General features: G+C 33.4%; 1 protein-coding gene across 1 annotated transcript; it reads left to right on the forward strand.

The window, feature by feature from the left end:
- Window positions 1–4,728: 4,728 nt before the first annotated feature.
- On the forward strand, window positions 4,729–23,702 carry LOC117121356. Its single transcript, XM_033266523.1, has 7 exons — window positions 4,729–4,811; window positions 13,248–13,343; window positions 13,824–14,342; window positions 14,684–14,728; window positions 15,346–15,390; window positions 15,869–15,913; window positions 18,437–23,702. Exons 2-7 carry the CDS (start codon window positions 13,319–13,321, stop codon window positions 23,602–23,604), a joined length of 5,847 nt encoding a protein of 1,948 aa, XP_033122414.1. The 5' UTR covers window positions 4,729–4,811; window positions 13,248–13,318; the 3' UTR covers window positions 23,605–23,702.
- The last annotated feature ends 433 nt before the right edge of the window (window positions 23,703–24,135 follow it).

Below are 24,135 nucleotides of genomic sequence, written 5' to 3' on the forward strand. Positions count from 1 at the left end.
CGTTATTTCGAGTTAGTAATTCGTTATTTCGGATTACTAATTCGTTATTTCGAGTTAGTAATTCGAAATTTCGGATTAGTAATCCGAAATAACGAATTACTAACTCGAAATAACGAATTACTCAGGAGCGAGGACGTAGGCCTAGGCCTAGAGAGAGTGGTGGGACGCGGTAACGTCTTGCCCTAGTTTTCACACGTTTCACTCGGTTTCAGTAATTTTGAAAGGAACACATGAATCATGCTGTCATAATAGCGTTGTTACAAATAAAAAGAACTAACATAATTGTCCAGTTAATATTGGCATGTATTTAATAATCTATTCATTATTTACTACAGTGAGAAAAGAAAGAAAAACAGTATTTACACAGGATCTCAATAAATAGCTATTAGTATGGTGATTATGTCTTGCTGAGCTATACTGGAAAAAAAGTCTAGTTTATCATAAATTATAGTGTACTGTATAATGTCTGTTTTTGCATTATTAATAAAAAAATATTTTCATTAAAATCGAGACAGCTGAAAAAAATTATAAGCCTATGTTTTTCTTTAATTTTTTTAATGTATAAATTTAAATCTTTTTTGTTGCATTAATTTTGGTTGTACATGTTACTGTACACACTGTTTATTGAGAAAAAAACCAGCTTCATTCTAAAAGTAATTCAGTTATTGCAATTCGTATAACATTATACAAATACAGACTCTCTTCAGGATTATTTGGTTGAGACAGTTGTCTTTCTCTCATTAATATCGAACAAAGATCAAACACATCTTTGTCACATGTGTACTGGCTCTTGAAAATTCACTCAGAGTAATTCGTTATTTCGAGTTAGTAATTCGTTATTTTGTATTACTAATTCGTTATTTCGAGTTAGTAATTCGTTATTTCGAATTAAGTGATTCGTTATTTCGAATTAGTAATTCATTATTTCGGATTACTAATCCGAAATTTCGAATTACTAACTTGAAATAACGAATTACTAATTCGAAATTTCGGATTAGTAATCCAAAATAACGAATTACTAATCCGAAATTTCGAATTAGTAATTCGTTATTTTGGATTAGTAATCCGAAATAACGAATTACTAATTCGAAATAACGAATTACTTAATTCGAAATTTCGGATTATTAATCCGAAATAACGGATTACTAATTCGAAATAACGAATTACTAATTCGAAATAACGGATTACTAATCCGAAATAACGAGTTACTAATTCGAAATAACGGATTAGTAATCCGTTATTTCGGATTACTAATCCGAAATTTCGGATTACATTTTGATGATTTTATATACTTAAGTGGCACGAATAGGCTTTCCTAGTAATAGGAACATTAATTCTGCATAAATGTAGTTAACTGCAATGTAGGTGTAGCCTACCCAATTGGGGTCAGTGCATTTGTCCGAAGGTCCTTTGGTCCGAAGGGCCTTTAATCCGAAGGTCCGTTGGTCCGAAGTAATTTATTCAAATTATATAGACAAAAATATAAACACATGTTCGGGACCACCATGTAGGTCTATATTGGCTATAATATTCAGTAATTGCTAGCATGACTTGTCAGCTCAGTTTATGTATATTTTTAACAAATTATTAGAAATTAAAAAGATTCCAAGCGAATGGAGCGTAAGTTTAACTTCCTAATGTTTAAGCAGGAGACAGAAAAAATTTTAACAATAGGGGAATTCAAGTAACTTCCATCCAGTGTTTGGAAAACCTTAACAGATTTATTTACTTATGGCCGATGGGAAACAGTTAACTACTTTCTCACTTTTACTACAAAGTAGACACATTGCCAGTGACGGCGAAAGCATCTGGGAGAAAATGAAGGGCAAGGTATGATTTTTTTTGGGGGGGGGGGGGGCAAGTTCCCCGAGATTTTTTTTGGGGGGGGGGGGAGTGGGGAAAGTTCCCCGACGAGAGCAAAGTGAGCGTGGTCGAGTGTCAATTAAAATGTTTATAGTGGTCCATGGGGCGGATCCCCAGGAAAATGTGACAATTTAGGGGTTTCAGAGGGTTATTCAATCGATTCTAAATAGATAGTCTACTAATATGTAGAAAATACATATATATTTTCTTCTTCCCGACGAATTGTGCTTTTTACTACTCTTCTGGGGAGGGGGGAAAGACTGGGTGGGAAGTAACAAATTTTCTCCTCTGTAGTACCGCCACTGCACATTAAAAGCAAATAAAGGAAGCACTAGACATGATTCGTATCATAGTACATTGAGTTTCAATTCATACAACTGAAATTCTCACTGGGAACATCTCCCTATCCACGATCGAGAGAGGTATTTTGCTGATGTGAGTTAGCCAGATTTTCGTACATTTCGCAAAATAAAGAAAATATATTAGACATGATTCGTATCATAGTACATCTTTTTAAATGGTGAGGCAGTGAAAATTGATGCGGGAGGTGACAAGAAACTAGTATTTTTTATTTTTTTCATTTTTTTTAACTAGGCCTTATATGTTGTTAGTATGTTGTTAGGGAAAATATTTGGGAATATTGTTTTAGAAAAGTGATCTTTCTTAATTTACTCCATAAATTGTAAGGAATGGTTTTCTGCCATATAACCTGCATTCCTGAAAAAAAAAACAAAAAAAAACCAATTCGGACCAACGGGCCTTCGGACCAATGGGCCTTCGGGCCAAAGCCCCTTCGGACCAAAGACCCTTCAGACCAATGGGCCTTCGGACCAAAGGTACGCACCCGCTCAAAAACCCTATTGCGAAGATCCTCACAAAAAGTTAAAGCCCAGACCGACTGAATTTGTAGTTCAAAGTGAGTTAGGGAAGAATGTAGTGTACTGCACTCTCAATCAATTCCTAATGACAACATTACTCTAATAACATTGGTTACTTATTTTTTGTATGATATATATAGGTAAAATGTTATAACAATAATCAATTTTCATTGAACATTCAAAATGGCCGGCAATATGGCCGCCAAATGTATTGCTAAGTCAATGGTTTGTATTTAGAATATAAAACAATTTTTACTGTATACATTTGGTTTTATGTGATGTTTAGTTAATAAATTACGGTATACATAACTTTTTTTTTTAAATCGAAGATGGCCACCAAAATGGCCGCCAAATGTATTGCGAAGTCAAGGTTTTGTATTGAGAACTTAACCACTGCTTACTATATATTTTTAGAGGTTCACTTGATTTTTTATGATTTTTAGTTAATAAATTACGGTATACAAATTAATGATTTTTATTGAAAATCCAAGATGGCCACCAAAATGGCTGCCGATAGGGCCGCCAAATGTTTTGGGAAGTCGGTGTTTTGTATTGGGAGCATAAACACTGCTTACTGTGTAAATTTAGAGGTTCACTTGATTTTAATATGATTTTTAGTTATTAAAATATACAAATTAATGATTTTAATTCAAAATCTAAGAAGGCCGCCAATATGGCCGTCAAATGTAAATGCGAAGTCAATCTTTTTGTATTTAGAACATAAACACTGCTTACTATATATATTTACAGGTTTATTTGATTTTATATGATTTTTAGTCAATGAATTATAAAAATTTATGATTTTCGTTGAAAATCCAAGGTGGCCGCCAAAATGGCCACCAAACAACCTCATGGGACATTTTTTTTATGGGAACATCAAAATTCTTTCATGAGACACTTTGAGGATTACAAAAATGTTAGTAAAAAAATATATATCCTGGGGGTGCATGGGAACCCCCGTTCCTACCCGACTAAAAGTTGCTGCTCAACATTAGAGAAATGTGTGATAGTAGGCTTGCGCATTCCTAATCATTGAAGTCCAATTAAAATGTGTTGATGTAGATCTAGCATCAGGTTTTTTTTTTTTTTTTTTTTTTTCTCCATAATAAGGGTAACACTTTCATAATATAATAATTTATATAAATTCAAGTATTTAAAAATCAACTGTATGAATCTAGATATTAACATACAGTATGACTTTTATTTGCTTTTATAAAAGATACAGCCGTACTCGCGCGAATTTGCACCATTAAAATTCAATTAAAATGTGTTGATGTAGATCTAGCATCAGGTTTTTTTTTCCATAATAAGGGGAACACTTTCATCTGAGTATAAATTCGAGTATTTAAAAATCAACTGTATGAATCTAGATATTAACATACAGTATGCCTTTTCTTTGCTTTTATAAAAGATACAGTACCGTACTCGCGCGAATTTGCACCTTTAAGTTAACTCATCTAAGTTTCAAGAAAACCTGCAATGATCATACCGTCCTGCTATTTTCAATCGGCCGATGGCCAACAAGCTAACCACCACCACTATGTCATCTGCTATTCTGCTGTTATGTAATACTGTATTCATAACATTCTTGTCATGACAAACCATGCTCTCTGTACGATTATCTTTTCCGCCGCACCACCATTCATAATTTACGGTTTCCTGATGTCCTTAATAGGCCTAATCGTTTTTCATTCAAAGTGTGCCTCTTGAATCTAATAAGTTCTCATAAGAACCCCTCGATTTTCATCTACAGTATTTCCATATGCGCCCCCTCAATTTCCACTCTGTTTTCATAAGCGCCGCGTTTGAATACAGTAAGCGCCTCTCAAAAAGTGCAAAAAATATTTTAAGTTCGGTAAGATCTTTGTTTCGGTATTTCATGCACAAGTTGAGGGAGACATTTCACCTGTAAATCCTGAACTGATGGGTAAAATTGGTAAAATAGGTTCTTCTTTGGGTATAGGATGTGATGTGTGAGCTGATTTAATGATTATTCAGCAAAAAAATGATTTAGGGTTATTGTAGCTATCATCATTATGGAATCACCATCATATGTAAAGTTAGATCAAGGTATTTTTTGTCTAATATATTTTCGATGTTTTCAATTCATCGTACCCTAGAGCCTAGGCTAGATAGGATGATATTGGTATAATAAAATAATAGATACTGCTAGTACCACCCCAGACCACACCACACCAGGCTGTAGGTTGTAGTAGTAGGCGGTCCTACTAAACACCGCCCGAGACCGCCCGACAATGTTTTTCAACGCCCGAGTGTAGGCCTATAGTATGATTAGTATTTTACAAATAAATAACGCCCGAGGATAGATAATGACTTTTTGCTCAAGAATACATACCTTTGACCGACAGAAATAAGTTAAATATTTAATAAAACATCAATTTAATTTTATAGACTTTCGGGCAAAGATACTATAGTATAGAAATACAAGATAGAGTTCTCCACAAAAAAAGTGTTCCACCGAAATGCATGGTGGGAATACAAACAATGGGACGCCCCCTACAGCTGGATCTAAAAAAACTTCTGCCAAACTTTCGTTACCAAGTCGTCGCGTACTTTATTTACAATTCTCAATTAAAAAATTTTACACCGCGAAGTATGGAACACCATTACTGCCTTCTGTATTGATGTTTCATCATGCTATTATTCTCAATCGACATTCAGTTCTCAATCGACATGCTGTTGCTCTCAATCAGCATTACGTTGTTCTCAATCGACATTACGTTATTCTCATTTTACATCATGTAATTCTCATTTTACATTTATTATGTTATTCTCAATCGACATGCTGTTGTTCTCAATCGACGTTACGTTATTCTCAAATGACATGCTGCGGTTCTCAATCGACATGCTGCGGTTGTCAATCGACGTTACGTTGTTCTCAATCGACATGCTGCAGTTCTCAATCGACTTGCGTTTATTTTCATTTGACATTACGTTATTTTCATTTTACATAAGGCTATGCGTTATTCTCATTTCACATTATTGCCTCGTGAGTGGATTTCCCGTACGATTAAAAATCATAATGGTACTGGGTTTGGTCTACAGGAGTTTGTGCTTTGAACAGGTCATTCCATTCATAGAAAAAGCCTTTTGATGGAGAAAGTGTTTTTCCCCGAATCGAAACTAAACTCCGGCTATATAAAATTGATTATAAGATTGAAAAATATTAATCCTATTATTGTAGTAGCGATAGATACTATGTACACATTTAAATTATTGTTATTTATTTGTTATGTCATTATACAGTATTTATATTTAAACTTAATGTATTGTTTAGGTATGAATTACTATATCCATGTAAAATTAATCTTATCAATTAAAATTGTATATTTTAAATAATATAGTAGGCATAGCCGAGGTCTAGCCTATGCTAGGTCTAAACGAGTGATTATATCATGTGAGTGTATAACATTATGGAAAATATGAATAAAACTTAAAATTGTGAAAGGATTAAGGAAGAAGGAAGAAGGAAGAAAAGGACTTTTATTCTTGTTTTCGTCTTTATTTTGGTTGCGGTGTGAAGACACAATTCAGGGTGCTGCATTATCAATTACTGTTTAAAAAATCTGTGAAGATGGCTTGGAATTGTCCAAGAGAACATGCTCTTGCTTTCGATTAAAGACAGCAAAAAAAATGTATTTAAAAATACAGCTCAAACTATATCATCAATGATTAACTATAACGAGAAAAAGTAGGCCCTACAAAAAGTTAGATTTTTAAAGTAATAAAGCATATTCTTAATAAAAACTACTTGATCGTAATGCTACTTCTTGATTAATATCCCAATAAAAAAACTCTTGTTAAATGTTCATGCTCAGGCGCAGGCAAGTGAGGGCCACGGGGGCCCGTGCACCCCACCGGTCAACCCGAAAAAAATATGTAATATAAATAAATAAAAAGAAAAAAATATAAGAGAAAAATAATCAATCACTGACCGTGCTAAATGTACATTGGTAGATAAGATACAATACAACACACTTTTTTTATTAAGAATAAAATGCTATATTACATGCTGTTCCACCCCAACACCCGTCAGAATTTTTTCCTGGATCCGCCCCTGGTTCTGGCCATAAATTATCAGTCTGTAAAGTATTTGCGTTGTCGTAACCAAAACATCGTTATCATAACCAAACATCTGCATTCCTTGCCTTGTCCTGAAAATCTGCATTCTCCCGATCGGTCACACGAGTGCAATAGATCAAAGGATACGCATAGATGAGAGTCATCCGAACGTAACGTTGGGTATCCGAACAATAGTTTATTGATAGTTGTTATTATAAAATATATGGTTGGAACTTACATGAGCCATAACAATCTGTATGGTCAAATTAAATACAGGTATCCCTCCCATTAAAGACCACTTTTGGGACCGGAGTTTTAGTGGTCTTTAGCAGCTTTGGTCTCTAATTAGAATCCTCTAATTAAAGACCGGCACTTCACAATTTATTATAGAAAAAGGTGTATTAACATCATTATTTATTTTATAATGGTCTTTGGAGGGAAAATTTTCAGTTGGGACCTCCAAAACCCTGGTCTTTGGTCTCTAAATAGATAAAAGATAGGCATCCAAAAGGGGCCACAGAAAAGTGGTCATTAATTGGAGGTGGTCTTTAATTAGAGGGGTCTTTATTTGGAGGGAGACCTGTATTTTCCTTAGCATACAGTATGTTATAGTGCCTTAAATGTATTGCCTAAACTAAACACATGTCCACGCATACATTCATTCTGTCATTTACTGTAGTACATTATCAGACCATCGCTTGTAGGGATATTCCCAGCTCTCGGTATGAAAAAAGGAAAAAGTTGCTTGACTACCCTTTATATCTGGTTTTAACTCATTTAAAGTTATAAACCCTAGAATCTGTCTCTTATACACATCTAGATGTGTATAAGAGACAGCAATTGATTCATGATGTTTTCCTCATTCTCGCTGATGAAGGCCACAGGAGTGGCAGAAATATCCGAGTTTATAATAAATCAGTGTTCTTAAAGTCTACTACTGAAGTTGTTTCATTATTTTCTATTATTCTGTCGGAACACACGTGGAACACAAATGATATATATATATATATAGGAGAGAGAGAGAGAGGGAGAGAGAGAATTATATTCATATATTCATTTTATCTTTTATTTCGGAATATAGGCCTATATAAGTTAAACGATCTATATGTAATAACTTATTGGACATGTATGATGTACTTAGCGACAGAAGGGCGCCCTGTACGTTGGGCATGAAGTATAGAAAACTTCCATGGTTAAAAAGAAGGGCACCGCCTACGTTGGGCACGATTTCCACCTCATTTTTACAATGCGAGTGCTCTATCTTGTATTTCTAGTATCTTTGCTTTCGGGTGTTTCGGTGTGCTGCCAAAAGGCGTAACTCGTTAACTAACACTGATGACGCGTTTAACAATAGACCGTTGACGACAATAATACATACTTTGTTCCCCTGCTGTTTAGTCTAATAAATTATGACCCTCTTATTTATATCTACTTAATCATAGGCTTGATGATCCTTTTGTTATTATAATTCATTATGTCATCATGATTAACTTTAATCAAATTCGTATACATTATGCTAACTTGTTTATAAATTCGTAATTCATGCCGAAGAAGACATACGGCCAGGTTAAAGTATATTTCATGTGAAATAAACTTATGTTTTGAAAGTCTACACCGTTTACTGTTTTTCTTTACTGTCTATTGTTAAACGCATCATCAGTGTTAGTTAACGAGTTACGCCTTTTGGCAGCACACCGAAACACCCGAAAGTCTATAAAATTAAATTGATGTTTATTAAATATTTAACTTATTTCTGTCGGTCAAAGGTATGTATTCTTGAGCAAAAAGTCATTATCTATCCTCGGCGTTATTTATTTGTAAAATACTATATATATATATACACATTCCGGCGTTGAAAAACAATGTCGGGCGGTGTTTAGTAGGACCCATTGCAGGGCCTAGCCTATATTGGGTCGACCAAAATGTGGGTACCGGTTGCAGCAGGGGCCTAGTAGACCAGATAGGATAGGCCTTAGGTCTAGGCTAGGTCCTCACATTTCGTAAAATAACTATATTCTGGCTGATGTATTAATATTAAATAATATGCAGTAATTACGTTTCTGCTAATTTCTGAACATGAAAAAGGAAAAATTTAGCCATACGGCCTACCGGTAATTAATGTGGAAAAAAAAGGAAAAAACAAAAGGAAGTGGATATTACGTCGCCGTAAACAAATCAGTAAACGAATGCGCAGTCATAGTTTAATAAACTTGCATTATCGGTCACTTAAATTTATTGATTCTCATTAAATGTACGTTAAAGCGGAGTTCAACTTTCAGACTCCAAATTAGAATCGGCCTTTTGCTGAGGCCCCTTTTTTGGCAAGTCAAATTTATGAATATACTGTACCATGAATCCATGGTACACGAAAATCAAATCTTCAAACGTGGACGCGTTTATTATAGTCATGACACAACAATTTTTCTTGTAAAAACAAATGGTTTATACTCTTTTTAAAGAGTAGAAATCGACGGCAAATCAACGCACATGGGGAATACCTGAATTGGTTGAAACAGTTTACGACTAGCGGATAGGTACAGTATTAAAATTATAATTTTACCGTTCTTACTAAACGTAATTAAATTTGCTACAGTATTAGCCTATGTGTTTCAATTAAATAAAATAATTGAATGATTGTGATAATGAGCTAGAAATATTCGTTTCACTCTCTCACATGACCACAACGTCGAGCGAGGCTGTTTATTCCACGTTCTGCATCCATACTTCGTAGACACATGCACAGCATGCCAATGTTTTTTGTTTGTTTTTTTTTGTCTTTTGTGGGGGTTTTACCCACTTTTATTTCATTTTTTTCCTCATTTGTGACAATATACCATAGTGTCACAAAAATGAATTAAAATTTTAAAATAGGTTACACTTTTTCACATGCATGGCGCACATACTCGTGCAATGATAAAATGGTTCAGTCCATAAAGGATGACTAGTAAATTTTCATGTTTGATCTCATAGTATTTCTTTCATATATATTATTAGTAATTAACTAATATATTAAACATTCACAACGGTCTATCATGTAGCATAAACTGACAAAGTAATGCCCAGATGATCGTAGTATCAATGTTCCATCATAAGAACTAAAATATGCCAATGTTGTTTTGTTAGTGATCAGTCTACATGGGAAAATATGTTTAAATAAAACATTAAAAATATTTGTTTGTCTTACCAGGGAGATGTATTCTATGTATTTTTTTACATCTCCCTGGTCTACTTTTTTCGTAATGATTAAATATCTTACAGAAAATACACGCATATTATTATTCGTTGTTTACTTCTTGCTTTATAGTGTACAGTACTTTGTAGAGTGGAGCATGTGCTCTCCAAACGTGGTCTTCCTGTATGTTCTTCGCGATCGATCGGGGCTCGATGCTCAACCCGACTAAAGATTATAATGATGTTGTTTTTGTTTATGACGACGTGGGTAAATTTGTTTGAATGGAAACATTAAGATGTTACTTAATTTGTGATGATTGACTATCGTATAACAATAAAGGTAATCCTAGAAAAATATCATCTTGATTCCGTGGTAATTGAGTTTAGGCCTTGTATTTAGGTCAAGTGTGTTCATTCAACGAATGATTGTGTAAAATGAACATAACATTTCCTGCTCATAATATCACTTTTATTTGAAAAGTTAACGCAACGATTTAATAATTTATTTAGTGATTAAACTACATAGGGGCCTACTGTGCTGTTGTAGAAAATTAAATTACATTTAATAAAGAATAAAAAACAAAATTACAAATTAATTAGTGCCGTGGTGAACTTGGGGGAATCACCGCAGCTTGGGAGGCCACGCTAATGTCGAGTGCCGAAAATGCAGGTAATATTAAAGTATGACTGCACATGCATTATTATTTAATGTAAGTATATCGTTTACTGCAGTTTACGGCGATGTAAATATATCAACTTCCAAAAAAAAAAAAAAAATTTTTTCCTATAGATACAAATATAACTGATGCTTTAATTGTATAATTTCTTTCTAGTAAGGTTGTATTTTTGTAGTAATAATAATGTAAATATTACATTATTATTAGATAAAATAGATACGCTGTAATATGAGATTGGATGAGCTTTCAAATCTCATGGAAATAAAATGAAAAGATTAAACGAGAGCTTACCTGTTTGAAGTTTAATCTTGGTTTTACTGTATGAGAAACAGCGAGCAAGAGATAACATGTCCCCCGCTTCCATTCTGTTCTCAATTATAATATTTAGGGTTTATCTCGTTGAATCTTTGTGGTTCATAATTTTTAGGGTGTATCTCATTGAATCTTTGTGGTTCATCTGATCTCGTATCTAGTGGTGTAACAGAGTTTGTAGGACCCTGGTGGTGTGTTATGGGACCCTAACAAGTGAGGAAAGCAAGCTTTAAGTTTAGCAGCCGAGCGAACAAACATGCCGAGGCCAGGGAGCCGTGTAGGGCCCGGTTGGGGTCTAGGAGTGAAGGCCCCTGGTGGGGTCCGATGGGGCTTCCCCTCGCGCTCAGAGCCTATGGCATTTATGAACTGTTAACTGCATTGTCAGAGAACATAGAATGGTCCATGACTGATGAAACATTTCAGAAAATTTTAAGACAAAAGCAACATAGATTACATAGGCCAACTTTCGGAACTGGTTAAGGCCTATAGTAAGCCTACCGTAAAACCTCAAATTAAAGCCCTGGACTTTTTTTTTCTTTTTTTTTTCAATCTTTGGATAGGCTTCTTTTCGAGGCAACTTTTGCTAAGTAAAGTGGGGTGAGGGAGGGCCTCTTTTCAACTATAAAACAATAAAATAATAAACAAATATGGATTGTGTTTAAATCACCTAAACTACTGTATAAACCAAAATTGTTTTTAATATACCGTACTCGCGCCCCTCCTAACGTGAAAATTTCCTTAAGCGCCCTGTTTGAATAAGCGCCCCCTTCTAATTTGAATAAACGCCCCCTCATAAGATTTTTCTTTTTATCAAGTCAATAATCCAATCAATCCTGGGACTGTGGTTGTTGGCATGATTTGAACTGTAGAGTGGAAACACATTCTTCTTCAGTCAATATCAAAATAAGGATATTTCTCTTTGACAGATGAGAGCTCCGATCCTTGGACAGACAGTATATTTCCAACTTTAATCTCTTTACATATTTGTCTATGTCTAGTCCTACTCCTCTTTTTCTTTTTTCGACCTTAAGCACATTCTCATCTGAGTTTTTAAGAAAAATAGAATGATCCTGCTATCCTGCTAATCTCAATCGGCCAATGGCCAACAAGCTAACCACACCCACCACTAAATTTTGCATCTGCTATTTTGCTTTTATGTAAATATTCACGCATTCTCGTTATGAGCCTCGTTCTCTGGACGATTATCTTTTCTAACCACCATTCGTAATGTCCTTATATAATCTTTTTTTCATTCAAAAAGTGCCTCTTGAATTTTTAATTATTAAAATAATTTCCAATAAGAACCCCTTGATTTTTATCTATTTCCATAAGCGCCCCCTCAATTTCCACTGTGTTTTCATAAGCGCCCCGTTTAAATAAGTGCCCCGTTTGAATAAGCACCCCTCAGAAAGTGCACAAAATATTTTAAGCACCCGGTCGCTTATTTGCGCGAGTACGGTATTTTGTTCTTTTGTAATTCTGTGTATGTACTGTACTATCTCGAAAAGAAGCCTGTGCTATCTTAAGCCCATGGGCTAATTTTTTGCAAACTAAAAAAAAAGAGTGGGGGGGGGGCTTTGATTTGAGATGGGCTTCATCACGAGATTAAGCCCACTGGGCTTCAGTTCGAGATTTTACGGTATGTATTCTGTAGGTTTAAGTAAATTAAACAAGTCAAGTGTGGTTCGCAATACAAACCCCAAGATAAGCAAAAAAACTGCAGCGATTGTTTACATGACCCTTGAGCAATTGCGGTTTCTGCATGATGATGCCAGGAGAGTGTATTCTGTGTTTCAAACTGTCGGGGCCCCATTGAATTAAACTATTAGTTCATATTATTTTTTTTTACTACAATAAATCCTGGTGAGAGGGCTGATAATATAAAAAGTAAAATTTAATAAAAAATTTTTTGTTTTGGTCACTGATGTTGGTTTTGCTATGGCAAGCCCCATGTACTGTAACAGTACTAGGTTTAGGTCTAAATTAATGAAAATAGGTACTAGGCATGGGTACTTTTATAAACAATGTGTTTTACTCAGTTTAACACATTCAGTCGTTCTAGATTGAAAGTCTAAAAGTTAGCTGGTCAAGGCCACACTAAAGCCACCACTGAATAGCCTCTCTTCACAAAGGCTTCTATGAATGTTGTGGAGTCGGGAAATCTTGATGTCCCTACTGTACCCAGTATACCGAAATCAACAGGAAATGTACTGATCAGTTATTTTAAAATAAGTAATATCTACATTTCCATTGCATTTTTTAGTGGAAAATTTGTGAATCTCAACAGTTTGATTACAAGTATTTAATAAATTGCTGCTTTGAGAGGCAGTGTACATGTTAAAAAGGATGGAGGAAACAGGTAAATATTGCAGTATTTATTATTGTTGCTGTTTGCCTATCTAACCATTTTCAAAGGACTTCAATTTGATATTGCCCTGGTCATGGGCATCCTCTTCTGCTCCCATTTTATCCTTTAATTAGTCTGTTTCGCAGAAGAAAGCATTTTTAAATCAGAATGAAAGTGAAATTAATTCAGGTGATAACAATTATAGTCTTACCGTATATATGCTTGATAGTTCTGAAGAGAACTGTTGTTGTTGGTTGAGAATATCTCCGAGATATTCTCAACCAACAACAACAGTTCTTTTCAGAACTATCTATGTGGTGCACCGCAAGCATTCATATATTTATTACTTTGCTATGCAAACCTTCAAACAATAATTAGAGTCTTGTTTCATTGCTCATTAGAAATTCTATCAACAGTACATTATATTTTTGTTGACTAATTAATAAGAAGCATTGTACTTATTAATTACCTATCACAATCTACTTATCATAGAACTTTCAGAAAGCCATTTCAACCAGTTGTTGGTGGATTTTTCAAGATGGTATGATGGACTTGGACATATCAATATGCTGAAGGTTTTGTACAACAACAGAGATCATGTTCCAATTTATAATAAGTTAAGTGAGGCTACTAAGGTGATGCCCTTGCTAAGTATGTTAATTGGTTCTGGGAATTTGAGTCAAACAAATCTCACTATCCTGTATGACACAATAAAAGCTACTGGACAATTTGGCTTCAACTCCAAAACTGTACCTTTACAAAGAATCAGGGAACATAAAGTGTCTATATTTACATGGTACAGACAATTTCTGTTAAAGTTAGGAATGCACCTGACTAAAGAGGATATAGCAGAAATTGATGGACGATATAACATGCCGGTGTTAAAGAATTATGATGATAGCTGGCAATTGATTCTGGATCTAGAGCAAAGGAAGGAGCTTTGTGAAGAAAAGATTTACAATTTCATTGAAGGATTACCAAGTTACTTGGCTTTGAAATCTTTACTTGAAGGTATGGTTGGCTAAAGGAGACGTTTACAAATTTTAAGTAATTTAGTATTCAGTTACATAATATCTTAAAACAATAAGAAGATTGTAAGAAACAATAAAATAAATTTATTCAACCTTTTAAACAGATTTCATAACACTCCTGGAAAGTGGAATGAGTACTGAAAGTTTTTCCTGAATGAAATTGCTCAATTTGTGGCATCATAATGAAAAGTATTGCATTTAATGTAAACAAATGAATCCAGTATGGGATCGTAGACATGAATGACAATGATTAAAGTCTGCTGTGCTGTGTTCTACTGTAGCTATGCTGTTCACATTTTCAATTTTTGGTTTCTTGTACAGATTACAGTGAAGCATCAACATCAAAACGACCAATGTTAAATGAAGGTATGTACTGGGTGCTAAATGCTATGTTCTACTTGACAATAATATTTGAAATTGCCCAATTTGTGGCATCATAATTAAATATAGCTACATCAATGCGACTAATGTACACAAACTCGTTATGTCACTCTAGACGTGCCTTGACTTATTGGTTGAATTCCACTGCCCAATTTTTTAGACCATAAAAAATGGATCTACAGTTTTTAAGGCAAAGAAATCCGGTAGTGAATCTTTAGACCCAAATGATGACGATTCCTGTAGGGACTACATTGATATATTCGGTATATATAAAAAAAAAAACATAAAATTACAAACAGCAGCTGAGGTTGAAATAGTTTGTATATGTATGTATAATCTTGGACCTGAAACATTTTGATATCTTAGATTTTTTTATAATAAAATATTAAAATGGTTTAGGTCTACAAAAGAACCAATAACTATTTATCTTATGTGCAAAACTACATGAAATATTTAAACGCTGTTATTCGCAAATTGGTATAACAGATGTAAATAAGGCTCTGCCTTAAATTAATTTTTTTTACGAAACTACAAGTTTTGTTTTAAAGGAAATATAAAGATGTGAATTTAAAAAACAAACCTTAGAAGTTCTTTTTGTGCAGGAAATGAAGAACCATCAACACCAAAACGACCAAAGTTAAATGAAGGTATGTACTGGGTGCTAAATGATACAGTATATTACACTTGACATTAATATTTGAAATGTATTCTATTAATTGGCTCTAAAAAAATATGTTTGATAAAGTAAGTTATAAATATTCATTACCGACAGTAGCTATGGTAGCTCCTTCATTCTTAACCAAAAAAAATAGAAACAACATTTGTTTTGTATACTATTTGCTTTAATGATCTGCAGATCTTTACTTTTACTGTATTTACGGAGATGTGCCAATCTAAAATCAGCTTGTATGGTATGGTGTGGCTTATGTAACTGAACTATGAATATGTATGTTTTCAGTTAAGTCATTTTACAGTTCAGTTTCATATAACATTTAAACCCCACCCCCCCTAAATTTGAATCCAGATCCTCCCCTATACTGTATATCTATAACTCTTTTAAAGGAATTTTCATAAATATTTATTGAAAGATATTGTAGCATTGTTATATAGTTTCTCATTTTACAGAGGAAAAGAGACAAGAACAGCTCAAACAAAAAGTTCAAGATGAAGGTAGTTTTATGAATACTTTAAATTTAAAACATATTGTATAAGCATTATTATGATTAAGTAAACTATATTATTGGTATCCATGAGTATAACAAGTATAATCACATACCGTAGTAAATACTGTAAGACTAAGTAATGTGTCGGGTAAGCCATATACCTATCTTAATGTAGGAAATTGGGGTCTTGGACTTGATTCTGCATTAAACCACTATAAAACTATAGTAGGCCTATAATTCAATTCATTTCATTTCATTTATTTATTCAGACAAGTGTCTTGGGGCCCAAAAGCAACAAAATCACCATGACAAAAGTCGGGAGCCCCAGAAAACTAAACTTAACTACATTATTAATGAGTATATAAAAAGAAAGGATTAAAATGTAAAAAGTGAAAGGCCAAGACAATTAAAATAATAATAATAATAATAATAATTGAAAAACTAGCAATATTATCTTTAGCTAGGATAAACTATTTAATGTACAACCATAGAAAAAAAACCCAACAAAATAAAGTTAATTGTACAGATGAGCCATATCAGAAGTTTTCTAATTTTCAAGAAAAAAGCGTTGTTAATTTGCAGAAAGAGTCATAGAGACAATATAAAAGAAATTAATTATTGAATATACTTATATTCGAATAGTTCCATTTGGCTTTCTCAATATTATTGTAGAACTATTTTGACTATTAATAGACCAAAGACAATGGATGTTGACTTACTGCAAGCTTTCCAACTCCTTAAACCTGAAAGACTGGGGCCCCCGGAACCAATGTTGACAGGAATAGAGCTGGCACCAGAGGGCGTTGTTTCACAATGCCAAAAACAACTGATGCTAGCTCACAATAGCCTGACGACTAAACCTCGCAGTAAGTTAACGGCAGTGGCTATCGGCACTGCCGCAGTGCCGATTTGGCAGTGTGAAAAAAAAGCTGCTGTTTTCTATCAGCACTGCCGCAGTGCCACAAAGCTGCTGTTGTCTATCGGCACTGCTGTAATTCTAAAACACTTACTGTTTTTTATCAGCACTGCCACAGTGCAAAAAGCTGCTGTTAATTAATATAATCAATGTTTTTATCGATAGATGACATTATGGTATCAATAATTGATTAGGCCTAGCCTAGCCTATATTATTGTTAACATTATATTATATAGGTTTTACAATTAATTATAATTATTTCTAATTAAATTATTAAATATATACATTATATATTATACTATATTTTATACTAGAGGCCTAGGCATATACATAAAACAAAAAAAAAACAATGATAATAATAATAATAATAGTAATAATTTTACGATAGTTTGATTAATGAGATAATAACAAATCAGCATATTAAATGAATTTACGTCCATGCAAAACCTGCTATTAAATAGAAATGTTATCTATTTTAATCTGTTTTAAAAAATAATCTTATAAATTATAAGTTTATTTTTGTGATAATTTTATCCACATAATTCATGTTTTCAATGTTACTATGGTTGAAAAATAATATATAAAATAATAATAATAATAATAATAATAATAAAGTTAATAATAATAATAATAAAGGTGCTCGAATAATGCTGATTAATTGTTGATTAATTTATAGAAATATATAATAGGTATATACCATTAATAATGATTCAGCATATTAAATCAACTTACGTCTATGTAAAAAAGCATTAGGTCCACTGAATTGATTAAATGCTTAAGTAATTAAAAACATAAATTATGTGGTTTGAATTATCATAGAATTTACAATGAAACTTATAATTTATAAAATTATTTTTTGAAACAGAATAAAATAGGTAACATTTTATTTGGAAAAAAACCAGATTTTACATAGACATTAGTTGATTTAATACGCTGCATTTTTATTATTATTATTATTATTATTATTATTATTATTATTGTAACTAATACTACTACTACTAATACTACTACTACTATTTTATTTATAATTTTTGTTGTTTTATTTTTGTTTTATGTAATGGGCCTAGACATATGTATATATTTAATAATTAGAAATAATTGTAATTAATTGTAAAAAATATATAATATAATGTTAGCAATAATATAGGCTAGGCTAGACCTAACCAACTATTGACACCATAATCTAACTAAAAACATTCATTTGATTAATTAAACAGCAGCTTTTCGCACTGTGGCAGTGCCAATAGAAAACTGCAGTTTTTTGGCACTGCGGCAGTGCCGATAGAAAATTAGAGCTTTTTTGCACTGCGGCAAATGCCGATAGAAAAATAGCAGTTTTTTTGGCACTGCGGCAGTGCAAATAGAAAACCGCAGCTTTTTTTTAAACACTGCGACAGTGCCAATAGCCTCAGCCTAAGTTCATCCATTGTATTTGGCTAATTAATCAAAATAGTTATACAATATAATTATAGACTAAAAGAAATTTTTTTAAATCTTAAGGTTCTGCCAGTTTGTCCAGAATAATTATTGTGTTGTGTTGTTCATATATTGAACTTTTGATCAACAAAATTATTGAGTTGTGAAGAGTCAAGTTAAATTTTGTTTCGTTTTCAGGACCTCCTTTGTTGAAGAATTTAGAAGATGAGTTAAGGAGTCAGTATAAAGATCACAGTTTTATGCAGGTTACTCCAGACGAATGGTCACCTCATTTTAGGATTGTACGCAATCTGGTCATAGATCTGATAATGTTCCAATACCCACAGTCAGGCAATGAAAATGAAGCAAAGGAGATTTCAATCGATGACATTGCAACACACTATAATAAAAGAAAAAGTAATGATCCAAAAAGGATTTTGATTCAGGGTGAACTTGGGAATGGGAAGACAACTCTCATGAAAAAACTTGCACGTTCTTGGGCTGATGATCCAAGCAAGGGTGTCTTTGGAAAAAAAATTGTTTTTTTTATGGAGCTTAAGAACGTGCAAGAGAAATGTTTCCTTGAAAATGCTATCAAAAATTGTTTACCTGACTTTCTTGTACGATATGACACAAAGTTGGAGGTATTACAGCCCTTGATAATAAAGAATGATAAGAATTTTGTGTTTTTATGTGATGGATACGATGAGCTATTACCTGATATGAGATCTGAGCTTGAAAAAGTGTTTAGAAAAAAACATTTAAAGAACTGTGTATTAGTTGTAACCACAAGGCCTGATAATATGGACAAATTGGTTAAAGTGTGTGATTCACACATAAAAATTACAGGATTCAAACCTGAACATCAAGATGAATTTATAAACAAATTCTTTGAGAACTCTGACCAAGGACAAAATCTGATAAAATTGAGGAAAGACCAACAGTACAGCCATATTTTTGAGATGGGCAAAACACCATTGTTTCTCTTATATCTTTGTACATTGTGGGAGGACAGAGGGCAGGTACCTCCCACAGTAATAGAACTTTATCGAGAGTTGCTGGTCTGCAAAGTAAATCATTTACTTGGAAAACAAGAAAAAGATGAAAAAAAAATTGAAACATTTTCTGACATTAATGAGGAACATCTTAATGTAATGCTGGATATTGGAAAAATTACTTTAGATGGCTTGCTTAAGAACAGATTAAACTTCAAACTAAAGGAGTCAGCTGATGAAAAACTAAAAGTAGCTGCAATTAAACTAGGTTTGATTGTTGAAGAAAGAAGTGTCTTTAAAATCTATCGCAATAAATGCTACACTACAACTCACAAATCTGAATCTGAGTTTTTAGCAAGTCTGTATGTCGCAGAAACTATGAAGAAAGGGTCTAAAAGTGACATAGGTGAGACAGTGAAGGGAATGCTGAGTACTTCAGAATTATCTCAAGTTTGTAAGTTCACTGTAGCTCTTCTTGGTAATGAAGCTCATTTGTTTATGGACTACTTTCCTCTAAAACACTTCGAGAGTAGTGCTCTGGCAGATCTACTGGATGAATGTCCAAAAGATGAAGTTAACATTGTGAAGAATTCAATCAAACAGCATATGAATAAAGTGGAGTGTGTTACAATTAATTCTCAAACGGGTTTGAACATCGTTACGGAACTGAACAACTTCAGTAATGCAGACACATGTATTTTAGACACCACTTCAGCAACTATCTGTGGATCTAACATACCAAAAGCTCTCTATTCGATGACTGCCCTTTCAACCCTGACATGGCATGGTGTAAATGATGATACATTGGAGACCCTCTCATCCTTTGAATCTCAGACATTATCTTCAGGTCTTGGAAGTATCACAAAATTGTTTCTGCTGGGAAAAATAACCAAGGAAAATTCTTGCAAAAACTTGGGAAGGTTTCTTTGTAATATGAAAGCCATGGAGAGCCTTGAGTTGCCAGTAATATCCTATGGGCCAGGTCTATATATGTTTGTTTCTGCAATGTATGGTCATCATTGTTTAGATAATGATCGTTGTTGTACCGATAGATGTCAAGAAAATAATTTCAAAAAACTGACCATTCTAACATTCGTACTAAAAAAGATATTCTGTAAGAAACAACGGAATAGTGGTTATGCTCATTTAGTCAGCAGTATAATGGCATTATGTCCTTGTTTGGAAAATGTTGTTATTCACAAGACAAATAAGGAATTTGAATTCCATCTATTTAAGAAACTTTCTCAAGCTAAAGCATTCAGGGACATAACGAAGCAAGACATCGTATCACCCAACATAGATCTTCAATGCCATGCATCTATAACATATCCAACGAATGATTACAAAAATTGTGTTTCAATTTTGTTTACAAAATACAATGCAAAAACAAGAATGAGTGCTAAATCTAGATCTAAGATTTTAACACTCCATCTAGCAGCTCATCAGGTTAATTGTAAGCAATACTTTAAGAATTGTCGATTAATGTCAATGCCAGTCCAACTTCTTTCAGAATATATAGATACTAATGTATCAGAAAGTTTGCACCTTACTTGGTATCAAGATTTTCTTCCAGAAAAGAAGAGAAACTTTGAAGAAATTAAGTTCATTACACAGTTGATGGCAAACAAAACACTTAAATACCTTTCGTTACCTTGTGAAGCTTTGTCTATAGAACAGTTTTCACCAGATAAGCACTGGATGGTAGAACACATTGAGTTTACCTCTAATGATATAAATCCTAATCAGGACAGATGTAAGGAGTATATGACACAGATAACTGGCTACCTTTTGCATATCCACTCCAAAACTCTAACACTACCTCCTTTTTGTAATGCTTTTTTTTGTCTTGTAGACTTATTAAAAACTGAGTTCGCCCCAATATTCCTTAATCAATTATTCATTTCTGGTTCCAAAACATCATGTGATGTTCTTAATTTTAATAACCTTGTTGGATTAATGGGTCAGTTACCAAGACCTTGGCTTCACCAAATGGATGCAGATGGAGAAGGCAACATCTCATTTTCATTACGAACCGAACATGAATATGAAGATGATGAATGTAAATATACTGTCACCAGAGTCAAAGATGGTTTACAGAGAAAGATCAATTTTACTATAATATCATTCTGTTTTGGTCTGAGGGAGCTATCACCTTGTCAAATTAAGCAACTTATTACCACATTGAGAATTGAAAGTTTAAAGGTAGATGTTTTCTACATATTTCCTGAGTTGATGTTTGCTAATCCGTATACACTTCAGATTATTACGGGATTAAAGGAAGTAACCAAAATCAAAATGCTTTCATTTGACGAGGAACCTAATAATAATAATCTGAGTGAGCTGCATATGTTTAAGAAAAATACACTAAAAGTATTTGACTTAGCTAGAGAACAACTGATGTTTTATGCAAAGACTCTATCTAGATGCGCTCACATAACAAAGCAATCTTGCCCATCCCATGTAAAATTATACCAGATTGATTACAAGAATGTCACAGACTTATCAACAGTCCTTCTGAACCAACCTAACCTTTCAATTTTGAGGATTGTTGATTATTTTTATAGTTCTGAGAATGTAGATAAAGCGATAAAGTTATGCGACCAACAAAATACCAATTGTAAATCGCTCGAGACACTAACATTTAAAAGTAAGACTTTGCTGACAGGTGATCAGGTAGTTACTTTATTGAAGCTTTTCCCGAATCTTCAAAAGGTAAATCTATCTGGGCTGCAGAATATGGAAACTTTCTTTGAAGCAGTTCTCAGTCGAACTATATTGTCAACAGGCGTATTATCAGAATTGAATCTTGGAGAATGTAATTTGAAATTCCCGAACTCTGGAACATTGATTGCCAAGTTTCTTCTTAGTTCTAAAAATCTGAAGATTTTAAAGGTCACAACTACTGACAGTAAGATGTCTGCATCAGTTGTCATGGAAATGGTTCTTTACATTGATTGTCAAAATTATATTATTCATAATCGCCAACTGCGGGTATTGAACTTTGGAAAGTGTAGGTTCGATGGAATTGATGCTGTTAAAGTTGGTAAAATGTGTAGTAGTCTACTTTTCCATTTTCCAAAGCTACAAAGCATTGACATGTCTATGTTCAGAACTGGAAAATCAACTTTGATCTCTTTTTTTACAGCACTTAATGAACACCATAAAGACAAAAGAGTATGCTGTGAAATTGGTTTAAGACATCTTGATTTGTCTGGTCATTATTTAAAATCGAGAGAGATGACACTATTTTTAGAAGCTCTAAAAAAACTTCCAAATTTATCTGAACTTCGTCTTGAAAGGTGTAGGATTCGTGCTAATCCTGTCAGTTTTGTCGATAAAGTCTGTAAATTTTCTATGATTGATCTCTCCCGTTGTTATTTTAAAAGTGATCACAAGAAACACTTTGTTGCACAAGTTATCCGGTTTGCAAGTACTGATACAAAATTAAGGATGGTAGGATCAAAAGAATGTTTCCTTAACAGCCTTGCAAAAGAACTTGAATCAACAGGTATTAAGTCTACTCTGGGGCATCTAGATCTCAGTAACTCAAATTTGTGCAATGTGAACTTAGATTTCCTGGTGACATCACTGATTCAACTTAAAACACTTGTTCTTAAGAACTGTCATCTGGATGCAACTGTTCTTAAAAACCAGGTTTGCAAACATAGGTTTGCATCACTCACCACATTAGATATGTCATCTTCAAAATTCCATAAGCCAGAGTCAGGGAAGCATCTAGTGTCAGTTCTGGAGCAGTTTCCTTCATTATTGGAACTGAAATTACTAAATTGTGGTATTACAGTTGACGTCATGGAACAACTGTTGCAAGAACTAAAAAGACGTCAATTAACACTGACCTTAAGAAATTTTGACTTACTGAATAATCAAATCAAAAGTTCGGATATTATTGTCTTGCTGGTCGCAAGGTACTTACCTCTGGGGTGCAAAGTAAAGGTTAATAGTAATCCGAAACAAAGCACTGTTTTAGTTTCTCAACTAAAAAAATATTTTAATTTAGATGTTGATGATGGTAATAATGACGATAATGTTAATATGGATTGTGAGGACCACGATAATGATAATGTAGATAGTGATTATGATGACCATGGTGGTTATGATGATTATAATGATGAATATGATGATTACGTTAATATTGATTATGATGATGACGAAGATAGTGATGATGAACTTGTTGATCATGATGTCCAACATGACATTTATGATGATGATAGTGACTATGACGACTATGGTCATGATGATAATATAAGTATTGATTATGATGCTTTAGCTGATATGGATTATGATAATGAAGATGATTATAATGTGAACACTGATGACGATGTATATGATAGTGACTTAGATGTATATTAACTTATGATGATTGTATTATGATCAATGTTTTTTCAAATACACTGCATAAATACATATAAATATTTATGTATATATTTATGTACCGTGTATATATATATATATATGAAAAGCTCTAATGAATAAATTTGATACCTTAACCATATTCATAATAATATAGATCTGTTTATACCAATGATGATCTTTACTTATGCTCATTATACAGTACCGTAAACGCCCGAATAAGCGCCGCAGTGCTTATAAAATTGTTGGAGGCTTCAGTGCGGCACTTATAAAAAAATATTGGTGCGCCCTACCCCCCCTTTGTACATAACAGTGTTGAAATTTTAAAGTTTATTCTTGAGCCAATTCAAATTCTTTCCAGGGATCACTTAAAATGAATACTTCTAAACATGTAAATATGCATCAGTACACGTTATACATAGGCCTTAGAACACATAGGCCTAAGCGTGATTTAAAAAAATCTTAAATCCATAAGTCTCAGGCCAGGTCTTTTAAGATAGAAATGCGATACTGTGGTTCAATTTCGTTTTT

This window comes from Anneissia japonica, unplaced genomic scaffold (assembly GCF_011630105.1).
Source record: "Anneissia japonica isolate Jap-2015-1 unplaced genomic scaffold, ASM1163010v1 scaffold21_len1647178_cov195, whole genome shotgun sequence".
NCBI classification, from domain to species: domain Eukaryota; kingdom Metazoa; phylum Echinodermata; class Crinoidea; order Comatulida; family Comatulidae; genus Anneissia; species Anneissia japonica.